General features: G+C 54.4%; 1 protein-coding gene across 4 annotated transcripts in view; it reads left to right on the forward strand.

The window, feature by feature from the left end:
• HMCN2 (hemicentin 2) overlaps positions 1-24,793 on the forward strand; it is a 160,810-nt gene that overhangs the window by 64,770 nt on the left and 71,247 nt on the right. For all 4 annotated transcript variants that reach the window (XM_049896977.1, XM_049896979.1, XM_049896978.1 and 1 more), the window contains 12 exons: positions 5,922-6,049; positions 8,783-9,037; positions 9,880-9,966; positions 14,431-14,625; positions 15,799-15,929; positions 16,260-16,407; positions 16,870-16,996; positions 19,837-19,991; positions 21,019-21,297; positions 23,163-23,441; positions 24,175-24,283; positions 24,472-24,641. In XM_049896977.1, coding sequence (XP_049752934.1) covers positions 5,922-6,049; positions 8,783-9,037; positions 9,880-9,966; positions 14,431-14,625; positions 15,799-15,929; positions 16,260-16,407; positions 16,870-16,996; positions 19,837-19,991; positions 21,019-21,297; positions 23,163-23,441; positions 24,175-24,283; positions 24,472-24,641 — 2,063 coding nt within the window. The remainder of the gene's footprint in view (positions 1-5,921; positions 6,050-8,782; positions 9,038-9,879; positions 9,967-14,430; positions 14,626-15,798; positions 15,930-16,259; positions 16,408-16,869; positions 16,997-19,836; positions 19,992-21,018; positions 21,298-23,162; positions 23,442-24,174; positions 24,284-24,471; positions 24,642-24,793) is intronic.

Consider the following 24,793-nt stretch of genomic DNA (forward strand, 5'->3'; position numbering starts at 1 on the left):
CTGCAAGGGAGCTAGGCCCCAGGTAACCCAGAGCTGAGAGGTGAGGGCAGCAGCTGGGGTACACGTGACCCAGGAGAAAAGCTTCTCGCTCCTCGTAAGCCAGTGGTGTGGCCTGGACAGGCCAGGGGCCCCTTGTGGGGTGTCCACCTTAGTAGATTGTCACAGCTCATGCTGGTTCCTGGCCTGGCAGCTCAGAAGCCGGGTCACGTTAGCCTGAGGGAACAGTCATATTAACTAAACCTCAGAGTTGGACATTTATATCACCACAGCAGTGAGGAGCATGGCTGCAGTCCAGGAGTCGAGTCTCACTTCTGTCCTGAGCAGCTGTGTGGCCGTGAGCAGCAGGACTTCATCACCCTGAGTCTCAGTCTTCTCCTCTCTAAAAGGGGGTGAAGATGGTAGGACCTGCCTGACTTACAAGTGACTTACATTCAAGTGAGAATGTGCATTGGAGGTGCTTAGCTGCATGGCGGCACACAGGAGGCGCTCAATAGTTGACAGATGCTGCTGGCGTCTGCACCATCGCTGGAAGACCTGCCTTATCTGGGCTTTTGGGATGTCATATTCTCTCTCTCATATTGTGTTTGGCTGTTAGGTTTCCAAAGCTCTGTATCAAGCCCCTCTTCCTAAATTTTTCCAGCTTAGCTTTTCCATTTGTGGCTGTTTATAAGGGTCAGTGATGGTTCAGCCACAGTACGGAGATGAGGGCCAGGGCTGCCACTTGTGGCAAAGGGGCCCCTCCAGGCTGACAGGTCCCGGTGGGTGGGGCCCTTGTCTGGCCCAGGATCAGTCCCTGCCCAGCCCCAGCAGACACAGGGCCTGGCATGAAGTTGGCATGCAATGGGCATCTGTTGAGTGTTGCCCAACTGTGTGCCCTGTGGGTTAGGCTCAGCCCTCAGTGGGATGGGTAACTGTGGAGAGTGCAGTTCCTTGAATGGCCATTGATGGGACTCATGAAGGTCTCTGCTGACACCATGAGGCTGGGAGTTTGGGCCCATTATAAATTGAGGCAGCAAGATGAACATCACGAGAGACAGCAAGAGGGACTGGGGCACAGGTGACGAAGCCAAACTTTAAGCTCCCTGAGGACAGGGTCATTTCCTCAGCCTCAGCAGCACCTGGGCTGCCTTGAACCCATGGCTCTTTATCAAATGAATGAGTGAGCAATTGGCTGAACTGGGCTTGATGCAGCTCAGAGCAAGAAAGTTGAACTTGGCCTGGAGTCATCAGAGAAGATGTCATGGAAGAGTTGAAGCCTGTGCAGTCTTGAAGAGGGGCTGGAGAGCACAAGAGGCTTTGAGACAGATGGGGGAACAGTGCCGTGGACAGAGGACAGCTGGAATTTGTCATCAGGTATTTATTGAGCACCTATTATGGGCCAGGGCCTGGGCTAAGAACCAGAGATACTCTGGGACCAAGGCAGACCTGGCTTCTCCTTCCAGGCAGTGACAGGTAGTCACAGGTGTGATAAACCACAGGTGTGAAGTCTTCAGGAGCGTGTAACTGGGAGCCAGCCTCATCTGAGTCACAGAGGGTAAGCAAGAGTTGGAGAGATGAGCCGGAGCGGGGCTGCCTAGGAGGTGTGAGTGGGGAATGAGGTAGACAGGTTGCCTGGAGATGTGCATTACCCAAGTACTGCCCTTTGGTCTCTCTGGCAGGTGGGTCCTCTGTGGAGCTCTAGGGCAGCGTTCTGCCTGTGAGGTCACCTCTGGGGCCCCGCTTCCCCCATCTGAGCGCGTGGGGCTGGCTGTGCGAGCTTTGCTGCTGATGGGGAAGGCTCAAAGCCTGGTGGATGTCATAAACAGGAAATTCCCCACAAACCTCACTGTGCTCTCATCTGGGTGCTGCATGGAGCCATCTGGCTACATGCACCACGGTGGAGTCCTTTCCACTAATTACGCTGCACGCTCCACAGCTGCCTGTTCCTTGGAGAGACTCGGTGTCTTCCCGTTTCCTCCCACCTCTCCTGACAGGCTGCAGTTCCAAACCTCCAGCTAAGCCTCCGGCAACAAAGAAGGAGAGCTATGAGGGGACAGAGGCAGGAGGTAGTGGGCTGCCCTGGAAGCCCCCGTGGCCACCTCCTGTCCAGCCAGGCCCAATTGCTCCTGCTTTACCCTTTGCCCAAGTCTCACTGGAGCTCGACCAGGGGTCACAATAAAGGGCATTGCTCTGGGCTAGATTAGGGCAAGGTTCTGGGAATACAAAGCCTGATGGGAATGTGCTGTTTTGGAGCCCACAGTCTAAGGGGGAGTCAGGCAGGTAACAGGCAGTCATAAGCCAGTGTGGTAAGAGCTGTGATGGGGGAGGTGCAGGCAGCTGAATGAACCCATAGGAGGCACTTACCACCCTGGCACATCCGGGCAGGCTTCCTGGAGGAGGTGGTATCTAATTATTGAAGGATGAGCAGATGCTATCCAGGTGAACAAGAGCTGGAAGAATATCCCAGGGAGAAAGAACGGCAATGTATGTGTGGAGGTGACATGGACCTGCCCCTCTAAGAAAGGACAAGTGATCCAGGGCCACCATGCAGGAGATGCATGTGGTAAGGTCAGGGGACAGAGGGGGCTGGACCGTGTAGACCCCTAAAGGCCATGCTGCTGAGCTTGGACTTTGTCTGGGGAGAAGTGGGCAGCCATGGAGGAAGCAGGGCAGTGACATGGCCAGATTAGAATTTAGAGCAGGCACAGGCTCTGCAGGGCAGACACTGGGTCCTTTGGCCTTTCGAGGCCTCAGCTTGTAAATCTGTAAAATGGATTCTCCCTTCTTCCATTTCTCTTTTGTGATACAGCACCCCTTTTCTGAGAAATGATCTGGGTGTGCTGGTTATAAGAAGGGCAACATGGTGCCTACTCTTATTGTTGAGCGTTGTTTCCACTTTTGGAAGTTTCTTGTATATTTTTTTCCCACGGTACTCCCACCTCCTATCCTTTTAAGGGCTGGACGAGGGAGGGAGTGAGGGGTTCTATGGTCTTTAAAGTTCTCAGAAGAACTGAAAGGCAACCTCTGAGATAATTGAGTGCCTTTCTGAATGTGAAGAATGTGAAGCTCAGAGATGTCAATTGCCCTGCCCAAGGTTGCCCAGCATGTCTGTAGCAGAGTTGGACCTTGGACCCACAGCTCCGGATTCCTGGTCCAGACCTTTTCCCACTGACCCCTGTTGTCCCTGTTTTGCTAGCTGAGGGGTTGCAACAAGGTCTGGGGCAGGAACTGCATCCTAGCTCTGAGTGCAATTGGGTGTATATGATTCAGCCTCAAACGAATTTGGCCTTGCTTGGTGAGTGTTGACACGTCAATATGATTTAACTTAAAAAACGCCGTGGATGAGAAAACCCAGGCTGGGGAAGTGGAGTCATGCAAGGGAAGTGTTTACCCATCCTGAACAAATAAACATGTATGGTCTTTTTCCTCTTTTTCCTCCACACTTTAAAGATAAACTGACCGGCTCAGGGTTGCCCAGCTGATTGGAGACTGGGAGGCTAGAACCCAGACACTAGCAGGGGTTCGTGTCATACTAATAGTAGGGCCATCCACTGAGCACATGCTATGTCCCAGACACTGAAGCTTTACAAGCATCTTGTCATTTCATACCATGTCCATGAAATGGATATGCTTATCATTCCCATTTTCCAGATAAGGAAACTGAGGCTCAGGGACATGGAATCCCTGGCACAAGGTCAGCCTGTAAGTGGCAGAATGGTAGTTCACATCAGGGCCACTTGCTGCCAAAGCCCTGCTCCTATCTGCTCTGCTTCCTGGGGCAGAGGCAGTTCTTTGTATCCCTGGACAGTGTTCCCAAGGGGTGATCCTCTGACCACCTGTATCAGAGCGGCCCCCTCACACATACACACACACATACACACACACATACGGAGTCAGGAGTCAGTCTCTGGGGAGGGGCCTGGGAATCTGCACATTTCACACACCCCTGGGAGATTCTGATAAGGGCTACTGCCCTGCAAGGAATGAGCGCTGGACTCTGCCTGAGCCTGCGGTCTAGCAGTGCCACCCCTGTGTATGAGAGACAGGAGTGACAGCACGCAGAGGGCTCTGTTGGTGAGGGGGGTTTGGGAAGAGAGAACAAGAGGGGAAGAGAGACAAAGCAAGGAGGGAGGGGAAGGAGGGAAGGAGAAAGAGAGAGAAAGCAAGCAAGCAAGAAAGAAAAGAAAGGAGAAACGAAGAAAGAAAACAAAAAGGAAGGAGAAGAGAAAGAAACTAAGTGCCTAAATATCCACCTAAAGGGGAATTCATTAATAAAATCTGGGATGGTCACACAAGGGATACCATATAACAGTGAAAACCAATGAACTAGCCTGTACACTTCCACACGACACCATTTACGTCAATGTTTTAAAACATGCAAAGCAGTGTTGTGTATCCTATGCGGAAGCGCAGCCATCACCGTGGTAACAGCTGCCCTTTGTTGAGGCATCTCTGCCCCAGGCACTGTTCTGTGAATTATCATTCAATCCTCTCGACAACCGTGTGAGGGGTGATATTACCGTCTCTATTTTCCAAAATGAGACAGCCTCAGGCAGCAAGCATATGGCAGAGCAGGATGGAGACTCAGGTGGTCTGGCCCAGGGTTGGGGTCAACAGTCCTCAGAGAACTTGTCCCATGTGCATGCTAGATGCTTGGGACAAACTGACGGGGGGATGTCACTGGGCAGGAGGATTATTGCTCCATTTTACAGATGGAGAGACTAAGGCCCAGCAGGGCAAGGCGAGTAGTTTGAGGCTGCACAGCGAGTGAATTGACCTGTTTGGTAACTCTGTCCCCCTGAGCTTTGCTTGTAGCACCTCACGTGATCCTTACAGCTGCCTGAGAAGTGGGGGCTATGATGATCCTATTTTACAGAGGAGGAAATTGAGACTCAAAAGAAAGGGAGGTGGGAACCAGGACTGGAACCCAGGCCAGTCTGGCTTCAACACCCAGCTGGTAACCTTTAATGGGCTAGACCCTGGAGGACTGGCCTTGGGGTTTTCCACCCCAGTGCTGGCTGCTTGCTCTTAGGGCCATCCAGGGCCAGTGGCCATAACTTCCCTCTCTTTTATGGGGGCAAGGACTGCAGGGAGCTAGCACATGTGGGCTGGTGACATCATGTCTGCAGGGGCCCCTTGGGGTCTGGCCCAGCTGCAGGAACCTGGCTGGGGATCCCAGATTACTGTGGGATGAGGGTCAGGTGACTTCAGCAAGGTGGGCTGGGTTGAAGGGGGGGTCGGTGAGGTGGGGGCTCAGCAGCTTCCTCCTGGAGGGCCCTCAGCACAGATCTGGGCAACAGAACAACAAAAGGCACTGATTCAGGAATCAGGCTGGCCCCAGCACTGAGAGCAGAAGACCTTGGGGCTGGTGGCCATCTTCTCAAAGCCGTGGTGTCTTCCTCAGTGGGGTTTATCCCCACCATGCAGGCTGTTGCCAGCAGTCAGCAGGGATGGCACGGTAACCAGGTGCCAGGCCTTGGCTGGGCCCACAGTGGATTGATTCTTCACCAGCCCCAGGGGCAGGCCCTTATTCCCATTCTCCAGATGAGGACACAGAGGCACCAAGAGGTGAAGCGACTTGCCCAAGGGGACATAGCTAGGAAGGGTTCAGAGTTTGGACCCAAACCCAAGCTGGTGAACTCATCTAGTGCTCTTTCCCTGTTACACCAGGAAGGGTGGGATTTGGCCCTGGCCTGGCAGCTCCTGAGCCTTTGCTCAGGGAAGTAAATGTGGGGTGGGGTGGGGGTGGGGGTGGGGGGAATGGAGGACATGCTGGATTCTGAGGGCCGAGCCTGAAGGGGGCCCAGATGTCAACCTGATGAAAACTGATGTAGTCTTGGAAGGCCTCCCAGGGGAGGCGGCTGGTTCGAGTTCGGTCCTGAGGCCTTTCCAGTGGTGCAGGGGTTGGTTAGGGTCTCACCAGTGTCCCTCTCCTTCTGCAGGCACAGCCTCCTCCCATCTGGCTCCCTACGTCTGACCCAGATCCAGGTCAGCGACAGTGGCCACTACCAGTGCAAGGCCAGTAACCCCGCAGGGTCTGCCACCCGCCACTACATCCTCGGGGTACAAGGTAGGGCCTGGGTCTCTCTCCCTCAGACCCTGCTCCCCAGCCCTCAGTGCCCTGCTCTTCCTTCTGTCTTTTCCTTAGCCCTTCTCAGCTCACCCCTGATCTCCCTCGACTCTTGTTTCCATGCCCAGCTCTGCCATTCCATCCATGGCACCCTACAGCTCTTCCTGTCCTTCCCAAGTCCTGTCTCTCCTTCTCCTCCAGCCCCTTTCTCTATCTCTCTCTATGCCCCTCAGTTGGGCCTGGACAGGCTCTTCAGAAGCCCCATGAAAATAGAGGGCAGGGCCTAGCAGGGGCCTAGGCTGGTGGGGGACTTGGGTTTTCAGAGGGGCACTGTGAAGGGGAGCAGTGACAAGTGGGGCCTGAGAGCGTCTCTGCCCAGTGCCTGGGCCCAGCCACAGGGGCCCAGAGTTTGTAGGTGTCAAGAGGCAGTGGCTCATGGGATGCCTGCTCTGAGCCTCCTCTTGCCCCTGCTGCTCCCAGAAGAGGCCCTTCCCAATCCCCCACCTATGCCCAGTCACTGAGGCACTTGGAACACCAACCACGGTAGTCCTTGCCACCTAGTGAGCACCGGCTGTGTGCCAGTCCCCATGCTGTGCTTTCTACGTGCGTCGCTTCCTCTTTTGGTTCATAGACCTGGGATCCCACAAGTGAGCATTCACCTGGGTGTCCAGGACTCACTCAAAGGAAGCCAAACCAAACCAAAAACACAGTGCCATTGAGTTGATTCTGACTCATAGTGACCCTATAGGACAGAGTAGAACCACCCCATAGAGTTTCCAAGGAACGCCTGGCGGATTCGAACTGCCAACCCTTTGGTTAGCAACCATAACACTTAACCACTATGCCACCAGGTTTCCCAAAGGAAGCTAGTCAATTACCACATCAAAGAGGCAGAGAGTTGACATCTCAAAGAGCCCAAGGGGTCATCTAAGACAGGGGTCAGCAAACTACAACCTATGGGCCAAATCTGGCCAACGACTTGCTTCTGTATAGCCCTCAGGGAAGAATGGTTTTCCCATTTTTTTAATGACCAGAAAGAGAAAAAATTCAAATTTCAGTGTCCATAAATAAAGTGTTATTGGAACCCAGCCATGTACACTTGCTTATGTATTGTTTACCTCTGGTTTTGCGCTGCATCAGCAGGATCGAGTAATTGAAACAGAGATGGCCCGGCCCACACATCCTAAAATATTTACTATCTGGTCCTTTGCAGAAATAATTTTCTGACCCCCAATCTAAACTAACGGCCCATTTCACAGATAGACAGGCTGAGGCCCAGAGAGGGAGAAGCTCCAAGGTTTGTATAAGCCTGTAAGAGAGATATGAAGCAGGGAGGAAGGATAATGAGCAGGGCCTCAGAGTCAGCAGAGTTGGGTTCAAATTCTGGCTCTGCCACTCACTGCTGTGTGACCTGAGGCCAGATACTTGGCTTCTCTGAGCCTCAGCTTCTCCCTTGTAAAGTGGGGTCCATGATAATGCTCATCTCATAGTTGTAAGAAGGTGTTGGTGACGTAAAGCACTCAGCACAGTGGGAGCTGTTATTATCTTTAGCAAACATGTGAGAGACAGACAGACAGACAGGTAGAGAGGCATGTATACTCTCGTGCTCCTGGGTAGGGAGCCCTCCTGGTCAGTGGGGTCCTGGGCCAAGGGGCGGTTTCTGCCCAGGGTTCAGATTCTCACCTACGGTCTCATCTCTGGGCTCCTCCTCAGAAGCAGGGAAGGGAGTGAGTGTTTCTCAGTCTCCCCTGAGGGCCAGGACCACTTGTCCCAGTCTGTCACACGGCACTCAAAGCCAGGTAGCCCTGGGCTATAAAAATTCACCTAGGCCCATCCGGTCTGGCCCCACGAGGGGCCCCCTGGGTTCCTGGCCACACAGACCCAGAACTGATGCCTATTCCAGCTCCTGCCAGTTAAGTGAGCGGGTGACTCTGACCAAGTCACATAACCTTTCTGAGTCTCAGCTTTCTCATCTGCAAAATGGTCCTGGCATCCCCTGCCCTGTAGGAAGCACCAAATGGAATGGAGGACAAGAAAGTGACTTGAAAACATGATTCCAAAAGAAACAAAATCCACCCTGCACCCAACCACCAGCCGAGGGAAGGGAAGGAGAGAGGTGGGAATAATGAGAATAATTGTAGCCTAATAAGAGGCACCCACTGTGGGCCAGGCTTTTGGGTTGATCACTTTAGTGCCAAGTGAGTCTCATGTCATCCTCAGGGAAGCTTTGTCATGCGGGGGAAACTGAGACTCTGGCTGGTGTGCGTACTTGTGCAGGGTCCTGTGGCTGGTGAGGGGCTGAGCCATCTTACCCGGTCACGGGCTTTGAGCCTCCTCTGTGTGCTGCCTCCCAGCCTTACTGTGTGTCTGTCTCTCCCCCTCTGGGCCTCAGTCTCCCCATGTGTGCACTAAGCTGGACGCTTGCATGGTGGTCCTCAAGTGAGTCTGGGGCGAAATAAACCAACTAAGCATCAAGGAGTGAGTGATTCATGAGAGCGAGAGCGTGTGGGTAAAAGGCCAGATTCTACTCACTTTTGGAGGTCTAAAAATAGGGTGTCCAATTGTCTCTTCTTGACAAAGCAAGAAGTTGGCAGGCTTAAATTGCCTCCCACAGTGGTAATGTTGCTGGTAGGTGAAGTATAGGGGTGTGGGGAGCCCTGCTGCAGGTAGGGCCCTCGCCATGGACCAGGGGTCTGGGATCCCCTGTCTTGACCCCTCCCGTGGCCCTGTCAGTCCCCCCTCAGGTGCAGCTTGGCCCGCACATGCTGAAGGTGCTGACTGGAGAAGCCTTGGATCTGAACTGCGTGGCGGAGGGCAGCCCGAAGCCCCGGCTGAGCTGGACCAAGGATGGGGTGGCCCTGCAGGACCAGGAGCCTGAGGGTTCTGTCCACTTTACAGCCATCAAAGCCTCCGATTCTGGGATGTACCGCTGTGAGGCCTCCAACAGTGCTGGAGTGGACACATGGGAGCTGGAGCTCAGAGTGCTGGGTGAGTCCCCCCGAACCCTAGGACTCACGTCTCCTTATCTCCCTCCAACCACAGCTTAGACTTGTGAGATGCTTGTCTGCTGCTCTGGGCTTGTCACCTTCCTTCCTGGGGTCAGAGCCCTTGCCCTCTCTGGGACTTCCCTGGGCACAGCACCCCCACCCCCTCTGAGTGCAGCTGTTGGGCAGGCCGGGTGTCTGAGAGCCTTGGTCAGCCCAGTGGGTGGTGGTAGGTAGGTCCTCCCAGCCACCACCAGGGGATTCCCTGTTCTCTTTCCCCTCAGGCCTGTAATCTGTGGGGCTTCTGAGTTCATGGGGTGGTCAGAACACACCCTGGGCTAGTGAGCCCAAGTCCAGCCTTTCCCACTTATTAGCTGGGCAGCCACAAGCCGGTCATTTATACCCTGTGATCTCTAGTTCTCTCATCTGTAAAAGGTGCCCAGTAATATGTGAGGGGTCAGCAAGAGAATGTGTGTGAAGTGCCTGGAGCACAGAAAGTTCTGGGTCAACAGTGCTAGGATTTTTCACTATTATGAATATAAATATTTATTAATTTAAAATGAAGTTGCAAAACTGCTACTAGAAGGACAGTGCTCAGCCCCTTGTGATTGGGAACTCAACCAAGCTCAGCCTTCCATCCTGTGGGATTGTGGCCCTGGGGACTTGTCCTGCAGGTGGCAAGCCAGCTCCACTGGCCCCGTGGGCCAGACCATGGGGCTTGTGCCCCTCCTTATGTCCAACTGGGGTTCTGGAGAAGGGATGCCCTCCCTGCTAGCCCTGGATCCTTGGGGGAGTGCCAACCCTTGGGTCCTGGAGATTGAGCATGTTCATGTCGCCTCCCACCAGAGCCACCACACTGGGAGGCTGATGAGACCAATGGCCTGCTGGAGCGAGTGGCGGGAGAGAATGCCAGCCTCCCATGCCCTGTCAGAGGTGAGACTGGGGCTGGAGTGAGCTGGGGAGGTGAAGGGTGGGCCAGGCTAGGGAGGAGTCCCTCCTTCCAGTCCACATTCCAGTGCCCTGGATCACACACTATGGGTAAAATGGGTAGTACCTATGAATTATGGAAGCTTATGGGGTCCTTGCTGCTTGCCAGAGCTATGCCAGGCATTTTGTCCCATTGATCACCCTATAGGATGGGTATTAGCATTAAAAATAGCCCCCTTTTATTAGGGCAATCAGGGACAGAGGGGCTAAGTGACTTGCTTGGGGTCAAACAGCCAGGTGGTAATGACAGAGTGTTGTCTGGTTTGACACCATCCCTGCCTCTTTCTTTAGCCCCATGCCCCTCTGTGTCTGCTGGGGGAGACCCGAGGCAGGGAACCTGGGTGATTGTGACAGCTAGGGCTGAGGAAGGCCCAAGGGTCCTTGTGCATTGGGGCTTGGTGGCCCTGCCTCTCCCCAAGCCCCAGACTTGCTCATGGAGGATGGGTTCACTCAGTCCTGGGTAAACCAGCTCTTTGGGGCCCCCTTTGGGGTGGCAGTGCAGCGTGGAGCCAAGACGTATACCTCTGCCGTTAGCTGCTCAGCCTTGAGGTCTGCTTCGACCCTTCCTGTCTGTGTAACTTGGGGCAGTTTACATTACCTTTCTGAGCCTCAGCTTCCTCATCTGTATAGTGGGGTACTACCAGTGCTGGGACAAGTTGGTGGGACAGCATGAGTTTTCCAGGTCCCAGCACGGTGCCTGGTGTGTAGTGGGAGCTCGGGGGAATATGTGGAATGAAAAATGCCACTTTTCTGTAAAGCCTCCCTGCCCACCCAGCTGGTCCCACTCCCAGACCAGCTTGCTTCTTTTGGCTTTAGGCTCATGTATGAGTATTTTCTGTTTGTCTTGTGAGCTTCTTGCCTCCTGAGGGCATAATGTCTTCCCGCGATTGGGTGGCATCCCCTAGAAGGGTAGGTGGATAAGTAGCAAGCGGCAGATCAGGAAGAGCCCTGGCAGGAGCCAGGAAAGCTGGTTTTAGTCTCAGCTCTGCTTCTTCCTGCCGCAGGGCTCCCAAGGGGGTCCCTGGGACAGGTCAGAAGGGGAGGCAGGGAAGAGCGGGGCCGGCTTTAGCTCAGGGATGGGTGGTGGCCAGCTGCCCACCGCATCCTGGGCAGGAGGCAGGCACCCTGGATGGAGCTCTAGGAACCTGCAGGTTCCCCTGACTACAGCTGCCCACCCTGGAGTGGCCCCAAGTTTCCAGTCCCTTGACCATGGCGCCACCTTGTGTCACTCTCTGATAATAATAGCAAGCAAATGTTCTGCTCTGGGGAGGTGGGAGCCACCAGCACAGGCCTCCTGCCCTCTTAATACTCTCCTGCTGCCCATAATCCCCACATTCAGCCCTGGCTAGTCAGGGGCCTATCCAGTGTTCAGCCTCATCAGCACACCCCGCCAGATAAACACTTCCTTGCCCTGACCACGGTGAGCCCTTGACCTTCCTTTTTAAGTAGGTGACTGCCTGTGTTGCTGACATTGGACAAATCATTGCTCCTCTCTTGACCATGTAACACGGGGGGTGGGGGTGGGGGTGGGGGCGGGGTGGGAGGGGGTGAGCTGAGTGATTTTCAGCTGCAGCTCTGTGGCTCCTGGAATCTTCCCTTCACAGTGCTTCAGGGAACTTCTGCAGTTAAAACTATTTTATTGGTTAGGGTTTTTGCATTAAGAAAAAAAAAATTCTGCTGTTGAAAACCCAATGCCTCCTCCAGGCCAGCAGCTGGCCCAGATGAACCCTTACAATCTCAACAGCCCTGAAGTCCTTGTTCCCTGGGTAGTGGGAGGGATGGAGATGGGACAAGATCTCAGGGAGAAGCTGAAGGAGCTGGGAGGGGTGTGTGTGTGCACACAGGTGTATGTGCGTGTGTGCACGTGTGTGTGTCTCAAGTGCTGAGAGCAGGGCCCTGAGGATGGGGCTCTCCAGCCAGCATCCTGGGCAGGTTCAAAGGAAAATGGCAGAGGATTCTATGAGAAAACAGGCACAGAGAGATTAAGTAACTTACCTAAAGATGCACAGAAAGTGGGTGGCCATGAACACAGGCCCCCCAGGCCCTGAGCCCTTTCCCTCACACCAGAGGCAAGTACCAAACAGGAAAGGAGTTTCCAGCACTTTAAGGTGGGAGCTGTTGATGTAGGGTGGAGTAAGGCAGGGGAACCTCCTGGAAGAGGTGATACCTAGGATGCCTCTGGGTGCCATATCTGAACTCCCTATCCCATGCCCATCTAAAGGGGCTAGCTCACCCCTCCCTCCATTAGCCCCTTCTTCCCTCACAGCAAAGAGGATGAAAGAGACAGGGAGAATTTGTCTTCAAAGGGTGCCCCACACTGCTAGAGAGATGGCAGATAAAGTGGGGGGTGTTATTCCTGATAACTATTATTAGCAATTTTGGGGAGTCCTGATGACAGGTGTTGGCAGAAACGATGGGTGCTGTGTGATGGAGGGGCGAGGGTACTGACCTGTGAGTTGGGGGTGCAGCCCTGACATCTGACAGCCCGCAGCCTGTCTTCCTACCCAGTATTAAAGGAGATAAGAAGGCAGGTGAGGGCTGAGTGTGCAGAGTGCAAGTGTGGCCACCGCTCTCCTGAGGATTGGGCAGGTCAGGCAGAGCTGGGACTCGCACAGGTCATGTGCCCCGAACTCTGCTGTGACCACTAGGCGGCGCTGCATCTCACCTGTGTGTGCTGCTTGGATGGTTGGGCCATTCATTCAACACTGGTGTGAAGACTTACTGTGTGCTAGGCCTGGCTCTAAGGGCTGGGGCTTCAGAGAGATGGCTGCACACACAGCCAAGTGAGGTGACTGCATGTTGCACACCCACCACACACCAGGCCCTTGGAGCTGACAGGCCGGGGGCAGAGACAGACGGTGGACAGCCCAACATGAGGAGTGTCCCAGGAGGGAATCCATGGGGGTCGTGCCACTCACAGAGGGGCTGGGGGTGTGGCCAGCAAAGTGACCACTGGCGTGTGCTAAGTGACCCTGCTGGGCAGAGCAGGTGCCAGCGCCATTCGTGCCTTCATCCGGCGGCAAAATGCAGAGCGTGGAGCACAGCAGCCTCCTTCATTTGTTCATTCAATTAGCAGGGGTTACTGCCCATCTGGAGTCCCTGGGTGGTGCAGAGGGTTAGTGCACTTGACTGCTAACCAACATGTTGGAGTCCAAGCAGAGGCGCCTTAGAAGAAAGGTTTGGTGATCTACTTCTGAAACGTCAGCCACTGACAACTCTGTGGAGCACAGCAATTGGTCTCTATTCACCTGGAGCAACAGAGGAAGAAGGAGAGTCAGGAGTAGCAGGTGGAAGTGGAATAGGTGGCTGCCTGCCCCCACGAACAGCTGCCTCCTTTGCCATGAGACCAGAAGAACTGGATGGTGCCCGGCTATCATTATTGAACGTTTTGATCAAAGATTCTATAGAAGAATCCTGATCAAAAGGGGGAAAATGCAGACCAGAATTTCAAATTTTCATGGACTCCAGACTTTCTAGAGCCATGGATGCTGGATGAACCCCTGAAACTTTGCCCTGAGATAGTCTTTAAGCCATAAACCAAAACTATCCCCTGATGTTTTCTTAAACCCACACAATAGTTCAGCTTAACTAGTAAAAAAAAGTCTGCCTTGAGCATTATTCTCTTTTAAAGAACTAGCTCTATGGGATTAAAGTGCCAACAGCAACTCAAAAGATTAGATAGGAACCTGAGGGGGCAGTGAGTTTTTGTTAATGGGGGAGGAACAACTCAGAAAAGGAGGGTGTGAATGGTTGCACAACTCGAATGTAATCAATGTCACTGAATTGTACATGCAGAAATTATTAAGTTGGTATATGTTTTGCTGTGTATATTCTCAACAAAGACAACAAAAATAAAAGAAAAAAGAAAACCTTATGGAGCACATGGAGTCTCCATGAGTTAGAGTAATACGACAGCACCTGGTTTCAGCTGTACTCCTGCTACATGCCAGGAACCGCCCTGGGGCTAGGGGTGCAGCAGGCAACCAGACAGGTTCTTATGGAATCTCATGGTGGGGGGGTGTGATAGCCAACAAAAAATAAAGACCGAAGTCAAGTGCATTCCAGGGCAGGTTAGAAAGTAGGAGGTGATGAGAAACCCCCCCAAAAAACAAAAATCACACAAGGTAGACTGGGAGTGCTAGGTGGGGGTGCAGTTCTAAATGAGGTGGGCTGACGGGCCCTCACTGAGAAGGGAAACTGAGAACAGGCTTGTGGGCCCCCGGAGAGACAGGAGCCAGTGTGGACATGCAGCGCTGAGGGGAAGGTGGCTCTCGGGGCAGCTGCTCCTCCCAGCCTGGAGGTGAGCGAGGTGCTTGGACCCGGGTACTGAAGGGGGAGCGACGTTTGCAAAGGAGGAGACATGTGGGGGAAAAGTGTGTCTGGTGCTGATGATCCTGTGGGCCCTGCCAGGCACGCCTAAGCCGCAGGTCACATGGAGGAAGAGCCTGTCTGCGGAGCCCCTGCATGGCCGGCCGGGTGTGGCAGTGCTGGATGAAGGGTCTCTGTTCTTGGCCTCAGTCTCGCCCACGGATAGCGGTGACTATGAGTGCCAGGCCACCAATGAGGCAGGCTCCACATCCAGGAGGGCCAAGCTGGTAGTCCATGGTAAGTAGGGACCCCAGAGCTGGGGGGCCGGGTGGTGGCTGCTGCGGGGACCTGGAGAATGGTGTGTACCAACCTCCTATGCCCTGGTCTGGCCAGAGGTCCCTAGGATTCCAGGGCCTGGGGGGCACACTGGGTGCCCAGAGGTGGCAGTGTGAGCTCACTGCAGGGGAGGCTGCAGTCCCTGCCCCTGGGAGTCTAGAGAGGGGAGGGTTTGAGGGTGTTGGGAGAACGACAGGTTGCACTGGGTGCCCCCACTTCCCCAGAGAGATCCCCAAGGAGATCACATACGGGGGGAAGCACCCAGAACTCCATAAATGGCTTTTAAAATGGTCTAATAGGTGAATTGATTTTAGAATGAGCCCTGTTTTAATGGAGAACCTCAAAGCCCACCTCCAGCGTGTAAGGAGGGAGAGGAGCTCTACTGCTTTACCTTAACATGGGCACAGCAGGTGGGGTTCTCCTTGCCAACAGGCTGGATCTGAGCCTTGGTTGGTTTTACTGCCTCTTAATGGTCACCTTGGAGCCCTGGTGGCACTGTGGTTAAGAGCTTGGCTGCTAACTAATAATAGGTCAACAGTTGGAATCCACCAGTTCCTCCTTGGAACCCCTATGGGGCAGTTTTACTCTGTCCTATATGGTTGCTATGAGTCAGAATTGACAACGGCAATGGTGTTTTTTTTTCTTTTTAATTGTCACTTTGTAGTTCCCATGACCAGCCACCCGGCTCACCATCTAATGAATTGCTCTGGTGGTTTGTTACGAAGACATGCCCATGCTTCAGATCCTGACTCTGGGGACTGGGGTGGGGCCTTCCTGGGGACTGTGACCACGAGCTGTTTCTAAGGACAGGATGGACCCAGAGGTCTCAGTATCTTGCAAAGCTGAGTATCAGAGAGGGCAGCACCAGTGGCTGGGCCAACCAAGGGTGTGCCCATTCTAGCAAGGCTGCGGCAGCCTCCTATTTGACATCCTGAGAGATGTAGCATCCCCAGGCCTGCAGAGCTCCCCAGGCCACAGCCAGACGAGGAGCTGGGATGACTGGTCCAGAGAATCTGTAGGTGGGGAGGGAGCCACGGCTTCCTGTCCAGGCCACGGAGAATGACCCAGGCTAGGTCCAGGTGGATGTGCCTCTCCAAGGCGGGGCAGCTCCTCTGCTTCTCCTTGTTCCTCAAGTGCCCCCCAGCATCCGGGAGGATGGACGCAAGGCCAACATGTCGGGCATGGCTGGGCAGTCCCTGACGCTGGAGTGTGATGCGAATGGCTTTCCTGCCCCCGAGATCGAGTGGCTCAAGGATGGGCAGCTGGTGGGTGACCCCCTGGGGCAGACAGCTGGGGATGGGATCTATATAGGGGACTGACCTTCTGGACAGGTGTTCTCCATAATGTTCCATGGTGTGGTGGTAAGACGGTGACAGGTGTCTTTGGGGATGGCAGGGAGGTGGGATTCAGGTTAGTAGGGATAGTGGTATCATGATCAAGTCTGGGAGACTACATGGTAGAGAGAGTAGGTCACTGGGGTTCTGGTTACCAGCCAGCTGTGGGACCCTGGGCAAGTCCCTTGCCCTCCCTGGGCCTCAGTTTCCTCATCACTAAAGTGGGTGGCTCACCAGCTCTCTCTGGCCTTGTCCACTCAGATCCCTGAGGCTGGCAGCCACCACCTCCTAGATGGGGCCCGGTCCCTCCACTTCCCCAGGGTCCAGGAGGGCGACTCTGGCCTCTACTCATGCCGAGCTGAGAACCAGGCCGGGATGGCCCAGAGGGACTTTGAGCTCCTGGTGCTCAGTGAGTGAACCCCGGGGGCCAGAGGGAGAGGGCAGACTTTGCAGGGGCTGGGTGGGGTGATGGATGGCTGGAGGCCCTGCACCCTTCGCTTGTGTGTGTTCAACTGTTTGTATTGACCACCAAATGTGTGCCAGGCTCTGTGCTGAGAGCAGTGGCCAGGGGGACCTCGACAGACCAGGCCCTGCCTCACAGAGCTAAGGGGTGGGGGAGACTTTAGACAATCAAGTAATTTCCATTGTGTTAGCACTATAAAAGAGTGTGACATTCACCGAAGAGCACAGTGCAGGGGCCACTCCAACCCAGGAGTCTGGAGGAGCTCATGAAGGATGAATAGGGAATGGAAGAGTGTACTCTGTAGGGCTCCCCTCTACCCGCCACTGCCCCGCACGTGCATGGGCCCTGCCAGTGGACGGGCTTAGTGGGTTTGAGGAGTTTTCACCCCTTGCCCCTGTCGCTCCCCAGCCCCGCCTTCCGTGCTTGGAGCAGGGGCTGCCCAGGAGGTGCTGGGCGTGGCAGGTGGAGAGGTGGAGCTGGAGTGCCGGACTTCAGGGGTCCCCACGCCCCAAGTGGAGTGGACCAAGGACGGGCAGTGAGTGGTTCCCCTGGCAGGTGGTGTGGAGGTGGTGCCCAGGATTGGGGTGGGGGGTGGATGGAGGGCATTGGGAGGTTGGACTCTGGAGGGGGGAAGGGGAGACCTGACCAGCATTGCACCTGCCTCCGGCAGAGCCCTGGCACCCAGTTAGAGGGCAACTTGAGCACCTTCCATCCCCACCCCTGAGATTACCCAGGGCAGACCTCTGTTCTTTTCTCAGCAGGCCCTTCCTCATGCTGACAGCCCCTTTACTCAGTCTTCCTCCTCCTCCTCCATCTTCATCTCTCTCTCTCTCTGTCTCCTTTTTTATTGAGGTAAAATTCATATAACATAAAATTAACTATTTTCAAGCGTGTAATTCAGTGGCATTCAGGGCATTCACAGTGTTGGGCAACCATCACTTTTGTCTAGTTCCAGAACTTTTCCTCACCCCAAAAGGAAACCCCACAACCATGAGTAGTCACTCACTGCTCCCCCCATTCCCAGTCCCTGGCAACCACTAATTCACTTTCTGTCTCTATGGATTTACCTATTCTTGGGCATTTCATGTAGATGGAATTACACAATACGTGGCCTTTTGTGTCTGACTTCACTTAGCATCATGTTTTCAACGGTCTTCATGCTGTATAGCATGTATCAGTGCTTCGTTCCCTTTTATGGCGGAATAATACTCCATTGGAAACCCTGGTGGCGTAGTGGTTAAGTGCTATGGCTGCTAACCAAAGAGTCAGCAGTTCGAATCTGCCAGGCGCTCCTTGGAAACTATGGGGCACTTCTTCTCTGTCCAATAGAGTCGCTAAGAGTCAGAATTGACTCGACGGCACTGGTTTGGTTTGGTCTGGTAATACTCCATTTGGAGCCTGGTGGCACAGTGGTTAAGAGCTTGGCTGCTAACCGAAAGGTTGGCGGCTCAAATCCACCAGCTGCTCCTTGGAGACTATGGGGCAGTTCTGCTCCATCCTGTAGAGTTGCTATGAGTCGGAACCAACTTGACGGCACCTAACAAGAATAATAATAATACTCCATTGTGTGGTTATACCACATTTTGTTATTTATTCCCCATTTGGGTGGTTTCCACCTTTTGGCTATCATGAATCGTTTGACCTTCCTTTTTACAAGCATTTTCATTATTATTAAAGCAGCTGTGCCATTGCATGAAAGTGAAGGTCAACTTAATGCTGACAGAGCACTTCCTGTGTGCCAGGCCCAGTGCTGGGCACACGGAGAGAGCTGTGAGCAAAACTGCCCCTGTTCCTCCCTCGTGGGCTCTGGAACCATGGGGAGACGAACCCAAGCAAGCATTTTCAGCGCTGTTTCACAGGGCCTGTTGTTGGGTGCTGTCGAGTCTGTCCTGACCCATAGCAACCCCAGGTGACAGAGTAAAACTGCCCCCTAGGGTTTTCTTGGCTGTAATCATTACAGAAACAGGTTGACAGGTCTTTTCTCCCTTGGAGCTGCTAGGTCGGTTTGACCTGCCAACCTCTCAGGTAGCAGCTGAAGGCTTAGCTGTTGTACCACCAAGGCTCCTGGGGTGGGGACTAGCAGCAGGATATCCTGTTTATGCTGAGGCAGAAGCCCAGGCACGGGAAGGTTAGGTAAACTACCTGTGGTCACCCAGGGTCAGCACTAGAGGCAGGACTCTGGCTCCACGGTGCAAGCTTTTCACCCCATATGCCATTACTAGGATTACTAGGATGAAGTGGGTCTTGAACTAGACCTTAACAGCCAAGTAGGACTTGGAGAGGATAGAGGCAAGAGAGAGCACTGTAGGTGGCGGAACAGCATGGGCAAAACTGTAGAGGAATAGAGCCCAGGCTGTGCCTAGAGCTCTAGGAGATAAGGTGGAATGAACCCACATGAAAGGCAGAGTCTTAACCTCTCTGTGACTCAGTTTTCTCATCTGTATAATGGGGCCAGGAGTCCCTGGGTGGTCCAAATGGTTAACGCACTTAGCTGCTAACTGAAAAATTAGCCATTGAAAACCCTACGGACCACAGCTCTACTCTGACACGGCATGGGTTGCCACGAGCCAAGATCAACTTGATGACAACTCTTTTTTTAAATAGTGGGACCTACCCCATGCTGGAATGCTAGGTTGAGGGGGTTTGGGCCTAGCCCCTGCGTGTACTCACTCTCTAGGTAGGTGTGGGAGGGAATGGAAAGGCTCCTGACCAGGACTCACAGGCTGGAGGGGCCAGGTCAACTTTGGCTTGCAAACAGGCTTCACTTGACAGGCAGGTTTTAAAATTTTAAAGCAGTTTACTGGAGTATAATTTATATGCCATAAAACTCAACCATTGTGAAGATCCAGTTTAATGATTTTTAGTAAATCTGTAGAGTTGTGCAGCCATCACCACAACTCAATTTTATAACATTTCTATCACCTCCAAAAGTTCCCTTGTGCTTGTTTGCAGTCAATTACTGGTTCCTGTTTTATCCTTAGCCCCAAGCAACTGGTGATCTGCTTTCTGACTTTACAGATTCAGCAGGGGTTTTAAACCCTCTTAATTTGAGGCCCAGGCCTGGGAGGGGGGGAGACAGCTGGCATTCGTGCGACCCTGAGAGCAGCAGTTCCGTAGTTGCTGCACCTGAGATGCCTTACTTGCCTCAGCCTATCTGTCCTGGCCCTGTTGAGGCCCACAGGCCAGGGCACCAATTGCATCCCCAGGGTCTCCCTCCACCCCTTGTTGTCCCACATACCCTGCCTGGCCATGAAGGGCAGCAGAGTTTCTGGTCCCTGCCCAAGTTTGCTGAGGCTCGGCTGAGCTCCCTTCTGGGCAGCCTGCCTTTGCCAGGGCCTGGCCTCACTGACGGTTTTCTTGTGACCATCTCCCCAGGCCCATCCTTCTGGGAGACCCTCATGTTCAGCTCTGGGAGGACAGCCAGGTTCTCAGGATCACCAGCAGTCACCTGGGTGACGAGGGGCGGTACCAGTGCGTGGCCTTCAGCCCAGCCGGCCAGCAGACCAAGGACTTCCAGCTCAGAGTACACAGTGAGCCCCACCCCCTCCCCGCCCCTGCCCAGACCCTAGGGTGCCCCACCCCCACCATGGGCGACTCCAAAACTTCCTGCGTGGCTGCCTCTGCCTTGAAAGAAGGATGATGGCAGAAACGGGGGCCCTCGGGGGAGCCCCCTAGGCCAAGGAAGCCGAGGTGGGGAGACTAGAGGGCGTTCCAGCCCGTCCATCTTTCCCATCCTCATTTTACTCTTCCTGATACCACTTGGTATGATTTTTAACTTTTTCTTTAAATCAAGTCACATTTTTTTACACTGAAACACATGTATTTAAAAGGATATTTAGTATTTCAACTGTAAGTGGAAAACCAGGGCCACGTAGCATTAATGGAAGGGAGCTAAAAAATACAGCGTGAGAGCAGTATGGTAAATTCTCGCCGGCACCAGCTGCCTACAGAGGGCGCCGGGCCCATGCCTGTGCCCTCAGCTAAAGAGGGGAGAGTAGAAAGTGCTGGAAGGGTTAAGGACATAGCACCTAATGGAGCCCTTCCATTGTCATAATCAGGATGGAAGGGAGGAGATTTGGAAAGAGCAAAGCTTTTCCCTTTGGAGACTCAGTGTTATTTCATGCCATGTCCATGTGCTACCTACAGTCATCTTGGGTGCCACCAGTGGTGTGTGACCTGCCCTGTGGGAAGTCCCGATCTAGCCCACCCCCTAACTTTACAGATGGGGAAACTGAGGCCCAGTTGGGGAAATGAACTACCCTGGGTTATACAGTGAGTTAGAGGCAGAGTGGGGTCCAGAGCCTGAACCTATGTCCCCTCTCCCTGCCTGAGATAATCGGCCATGATTCCCACGTCAGCATGTCCTGAGCTGGCCCTCTTATCTGTCTGCCAGGTTTCCACTCTCCCTGTAGCCCCACCTTCCTCGCCCCTGTGGTAGAAGCCTTGGGACATGGAACGGTGCTTTTCGCCCACTGGCATGTGCATGCCACTCTAGGGGAAGACACCAGCCACCTCAGGGGGCTCCCTGTGACCAGGCTCCTCCATTGTTCTCCTCAGCACCCCCCACCATCTGGGGCTCCAATGAGACCAGCGAGGTGATTGTCATGGAGGGCCACCCTGTGCGGTTCCTGTGTGAGGCCCGGGGAACTCCCACTCCTGACATCACCTGGTTCAAGAATGGGGCCCCACTGCCCATCACTGCCAAGGCAGTCTACACCAGCGGTGGCCGACAGCTGCAGCTGGGGAAGGCCCAGGGCTCAGATGCTGGCATCTATACCTGCAAGGCCAGCAACGCTGTGGGGGCCACAGAGAAGGCCACTAGGCTGGAGGTTTATGGTGAGTGGGCCGGGGTTGCACCTGCAAGTGTTGATGGTCAGCTGGGGTGGCCAGGGGAGGAGCTCTGGGCTGTGGCAGCCTCCACTCATCCCCAGGGGTCAGTGGGGGAGTGGCAGCTTTGAGAGGCCAGAGGCTAGCACGATAATAGGACTATTAAGTTGTCCAGGAAAAGGATCATCTCAGCCCCTCCAACTTCCCTCACACAGGCAAGGAAACAGGCCAGGAGAGGTGGGGGCTTGTCTAGGAGTCCACAGAAAAGTCTAGAATCCACGTCTCCTCCACTCATGGTTTGGGGTTTTTCACTAAGCCATATCAAGATTCTCATGACCACTATTAATAATTAACTGCTTTTAATTAATCACTTACCACAAGCTAGACCCTATGAGGCACTTGACAGCATTAGCTTGTTTAATCCACCCTGGGACCTACACAACATTAAGTGCTATACACTTAATGTTATGTAGGTCCCTGGGTGGTATGAATTATTAATTCAATAGCTGCTAACTGAAAGGTTGGCAGCTCAAGTCCATGCAGACATACCTCAGAAAAAAGTCCTGGCAATCTACTTCTAAACACTCAACCATTGAAAACCCTAGGGAGCATGGTTCTACTGTGATACACATGGGGCTCCCATGAGTTGGAATCAACTCAAAGGTGACTGGGTTTTTTTGTTTGTTTTGATTCAATGTGGTATAGGGACTCGGGTTTGAATCCCCACGTACAGTGAGTGTGGTGGGGCCCAGAGGTAGGAAGTGGCTCATACAGGGTCACACTGCTAGGAGGTGTTGGAGCTGGGCTCATACCTGAATGGGTCTGACTCCAAATCGCACATTGTCAACCTCAGCATTGCCCTGACTCTCAGAGAGGTTTGGCTCTGAGGACGTGTGAAGGGGAAGAACATGGAGGAAAGAGTGTAGGTGGGGGGCATGAATGGTGTCCCAGGAGGGACTCCAGTCAAGTCTGAGAGGCCAGAATGCAGGTGACGAGTCAGCTCTGGAACTCTGGCCCCCATCTGCAAAGGGCTTGGTTGCTGGAGCCCCAGGGAGCGCAAAGGGAAGTTGAGGATGGGCCTAGCTGCTAGTCCAGGGACCCTTATTTTGGGATCTGAGGCCACCCAGGAATTGAATGAAAAATGTACTTAGGTGTGTTTTTCAGTACATTTTGAAAGGGGCTTGTGGCCCAGACTAGGCTGAGAAGCACAGCCCAGTCTATCATTGCTCTTTGTCCCCTGATAATGGCTCCATCAGCTCAGCAACTGGGGGCCTCCGTGGGGGAACACAGACATTGCCTCCTCCGGCTTGGCTATGAGGGTTCCAAGCACAGTTGGTGCCCCGGGCCATCGCTGGCTGCGATGGGCTTGGGTCCATTCCAGTCGTCTACTCCCTCAGACCAGGGAGGGGACCTCTAGGAACAGTGGCTCTGGTCCTGGACATGGGGGCACCCATCATGTTGAGTTCAGCAGATATTGGAACCTCCTGCGTGCAGATATTGGAAACACATGGATAGACAAGCCGCTGTTCTACTCATGATGAGCTTGAAGTGGGAATGGAGGGAAGGGTCAGTCAGCAGTGGGGATGGAGGAAGGATTGGAACAGTGTGGGAAAGAGGGTAGTCAGTGCCCTAGGAGTGCCACCAGGGGGTAGAGGAGGGAGAGGCTGCTTCCAACCTTGGAAGGCTTCCTGGAGGAGGGGATGACCCAACGGGGTTGCAGGTAATGGAGGTGAAGGAGGGAAGCATTTCACGTGGGGTGGGGTCAGCTAGGGGCTTACCCAGTCCCGTTGGGCTGAGTGGGCATAGGCCCCTGTGCCAAGAGTGGGCTGGTATCAGACTGTAGTCCCTGAACAGCTCCCATGGCTCTTCCCTAGTCCCACCTACCATCAAGGGTGCTGATGGAGGACCGCATGTGGTGAAGGCTGTGGCTGGGAGGCCCTTGGCACTGGAGTGTGTGGCCAGAGGCCACCCACACCCCACCCTCTCCTGGTACCACGAGGGGCTACCTGTGGCAGAGAGCAATGCGACGTGGCTGGAGGCGGGAGGTGCCCTGCGGCTGGAGAGTCTGGGGGAGGCATCTGGAGGCCTGTACAGCTGCATGGCCGGCAGCCCTGCCGGGGAGGCTGTGCTGCAGTACTTGGTGGAGGTGCAGGGTAAGCCCCCCAGGCCTGGCCCATCCATAGCTACCCGGGTTTGTGGGCTCTTCTCCCAGCACTAATTGGACACTTACTGTGTGCTTGTCCCTCACAGACTCCTAAGGGAATGGAGGGTGGAGGAGAAAGCCAGTGTCCCACACTCTATGGGACAGATGGGGACACTGAGAACTGGGCTGGGGGTCCCACAGGGCTAGGAGGGGGCAGGGTTGGGCATAGAGCCCAGGATCAAGGGCCCTTGCTCCTGCCCAGGACTCTGTGAGGAGTCCTCCAGGCAGGACGGAGGGCATCATTTCTGCCTTTCAGGAGATGCCCATCAGAAATGTACTGAGGCCCCAAGCTGTTGGCCCCTGGGATGGGGTGGGTGGGGCCTTTGCCTGCCTTTTCCTTCATTTGACAGGCATTTGTCAAGCATCTGTTGTGAGCTGCCTGGATTGGGGTTGGATATAACATGGGGAAAAGGGCGATAGGCCTCCTGCTCCTGGGGAGCCCTCCATCTGGTGGGGAGATGGGCATTAAATGAGCAGACTCAAGCCAGTGGGAGAGTCAGAGGGGGTCCTCATTTGTCCTTGGGGGTGGTCCTGGAAGGTCTCCTGGAGGAGGAGCATTTATGTGGAAACTTAAAGCATGAGATGAGGGCTTGGGCCTTCCCCTGAGGGTGGTGGGGACTTGGGAGGGCTATAGGCTGGGGTTTGCTCAGCTCTAAACACCCAGTCTTGGGTCCTGCCTCCAGTGCCCCCACAGATCCTGGTGACTGAAGGCTTGGGTCAGGTGACCACCATCGTGGGACAGCCCCTGGAATTGCCCTGCCAGGCCTCAGGCTCCCCGGTGCCCAGTATCCAGTGCGTAGGGGTGGTGAGGCCTGGGCTAGAGGTGGGGGGCAGAGAATGTGTGCTTTGGGGGTGGGTGGGCCAGGGAGAAGTACCTCTCTTTCCCAGAGCATGGAAAAGGCAGATGGGAATGCTGTGAGGCTGCCTGGCTTGCCCTGCCTGCCCTCTCTCAAGCTGATCCCCTCTCCCCACCGCCTCAGGTGGCTGCAGAACGGCCGCCCCATCGAGGAATTGGCTGGGGTGCAGGTATCCTCGCAGGGGGCCACGCTGTACATTGACCACGTGGAGCTGGGCCACGCGGGCCTCTTTGCCTGCCAGGCCACCAATGAGGCAGGCACTGCTGGGGCAGAGGTGGAGGTGTCTGTGCACGGTGAGCAGGCATCTGGGGTTCTGGGGCCTTGAGCTGGCTAAGATGCCAGGGCTGTGGCCATCTATGCCCTTAGCAGGCCTGGAAAGGGCATGGGGCCTGTCTTCTGTGGACAGCGTTTCTGGGGCAGACTTTCTGGTTCTCCAAAGAAGGGC

Source organism: Elephas maximus, chromosome 9 (assembly GCF_024166365.1).
Source record: "Elephas maximus indicus isolate mEleMax1 chromosome 9, mEleMax1 primary haplotype, whole genome shotgun sequence".
In the NCBI taxonomy this organism is placed as follows: Eukaryota; Metazoa; Chordata; class Mammalia; order Proboscidea; family Elephantidae; genus Elephas; species Elephas maximus.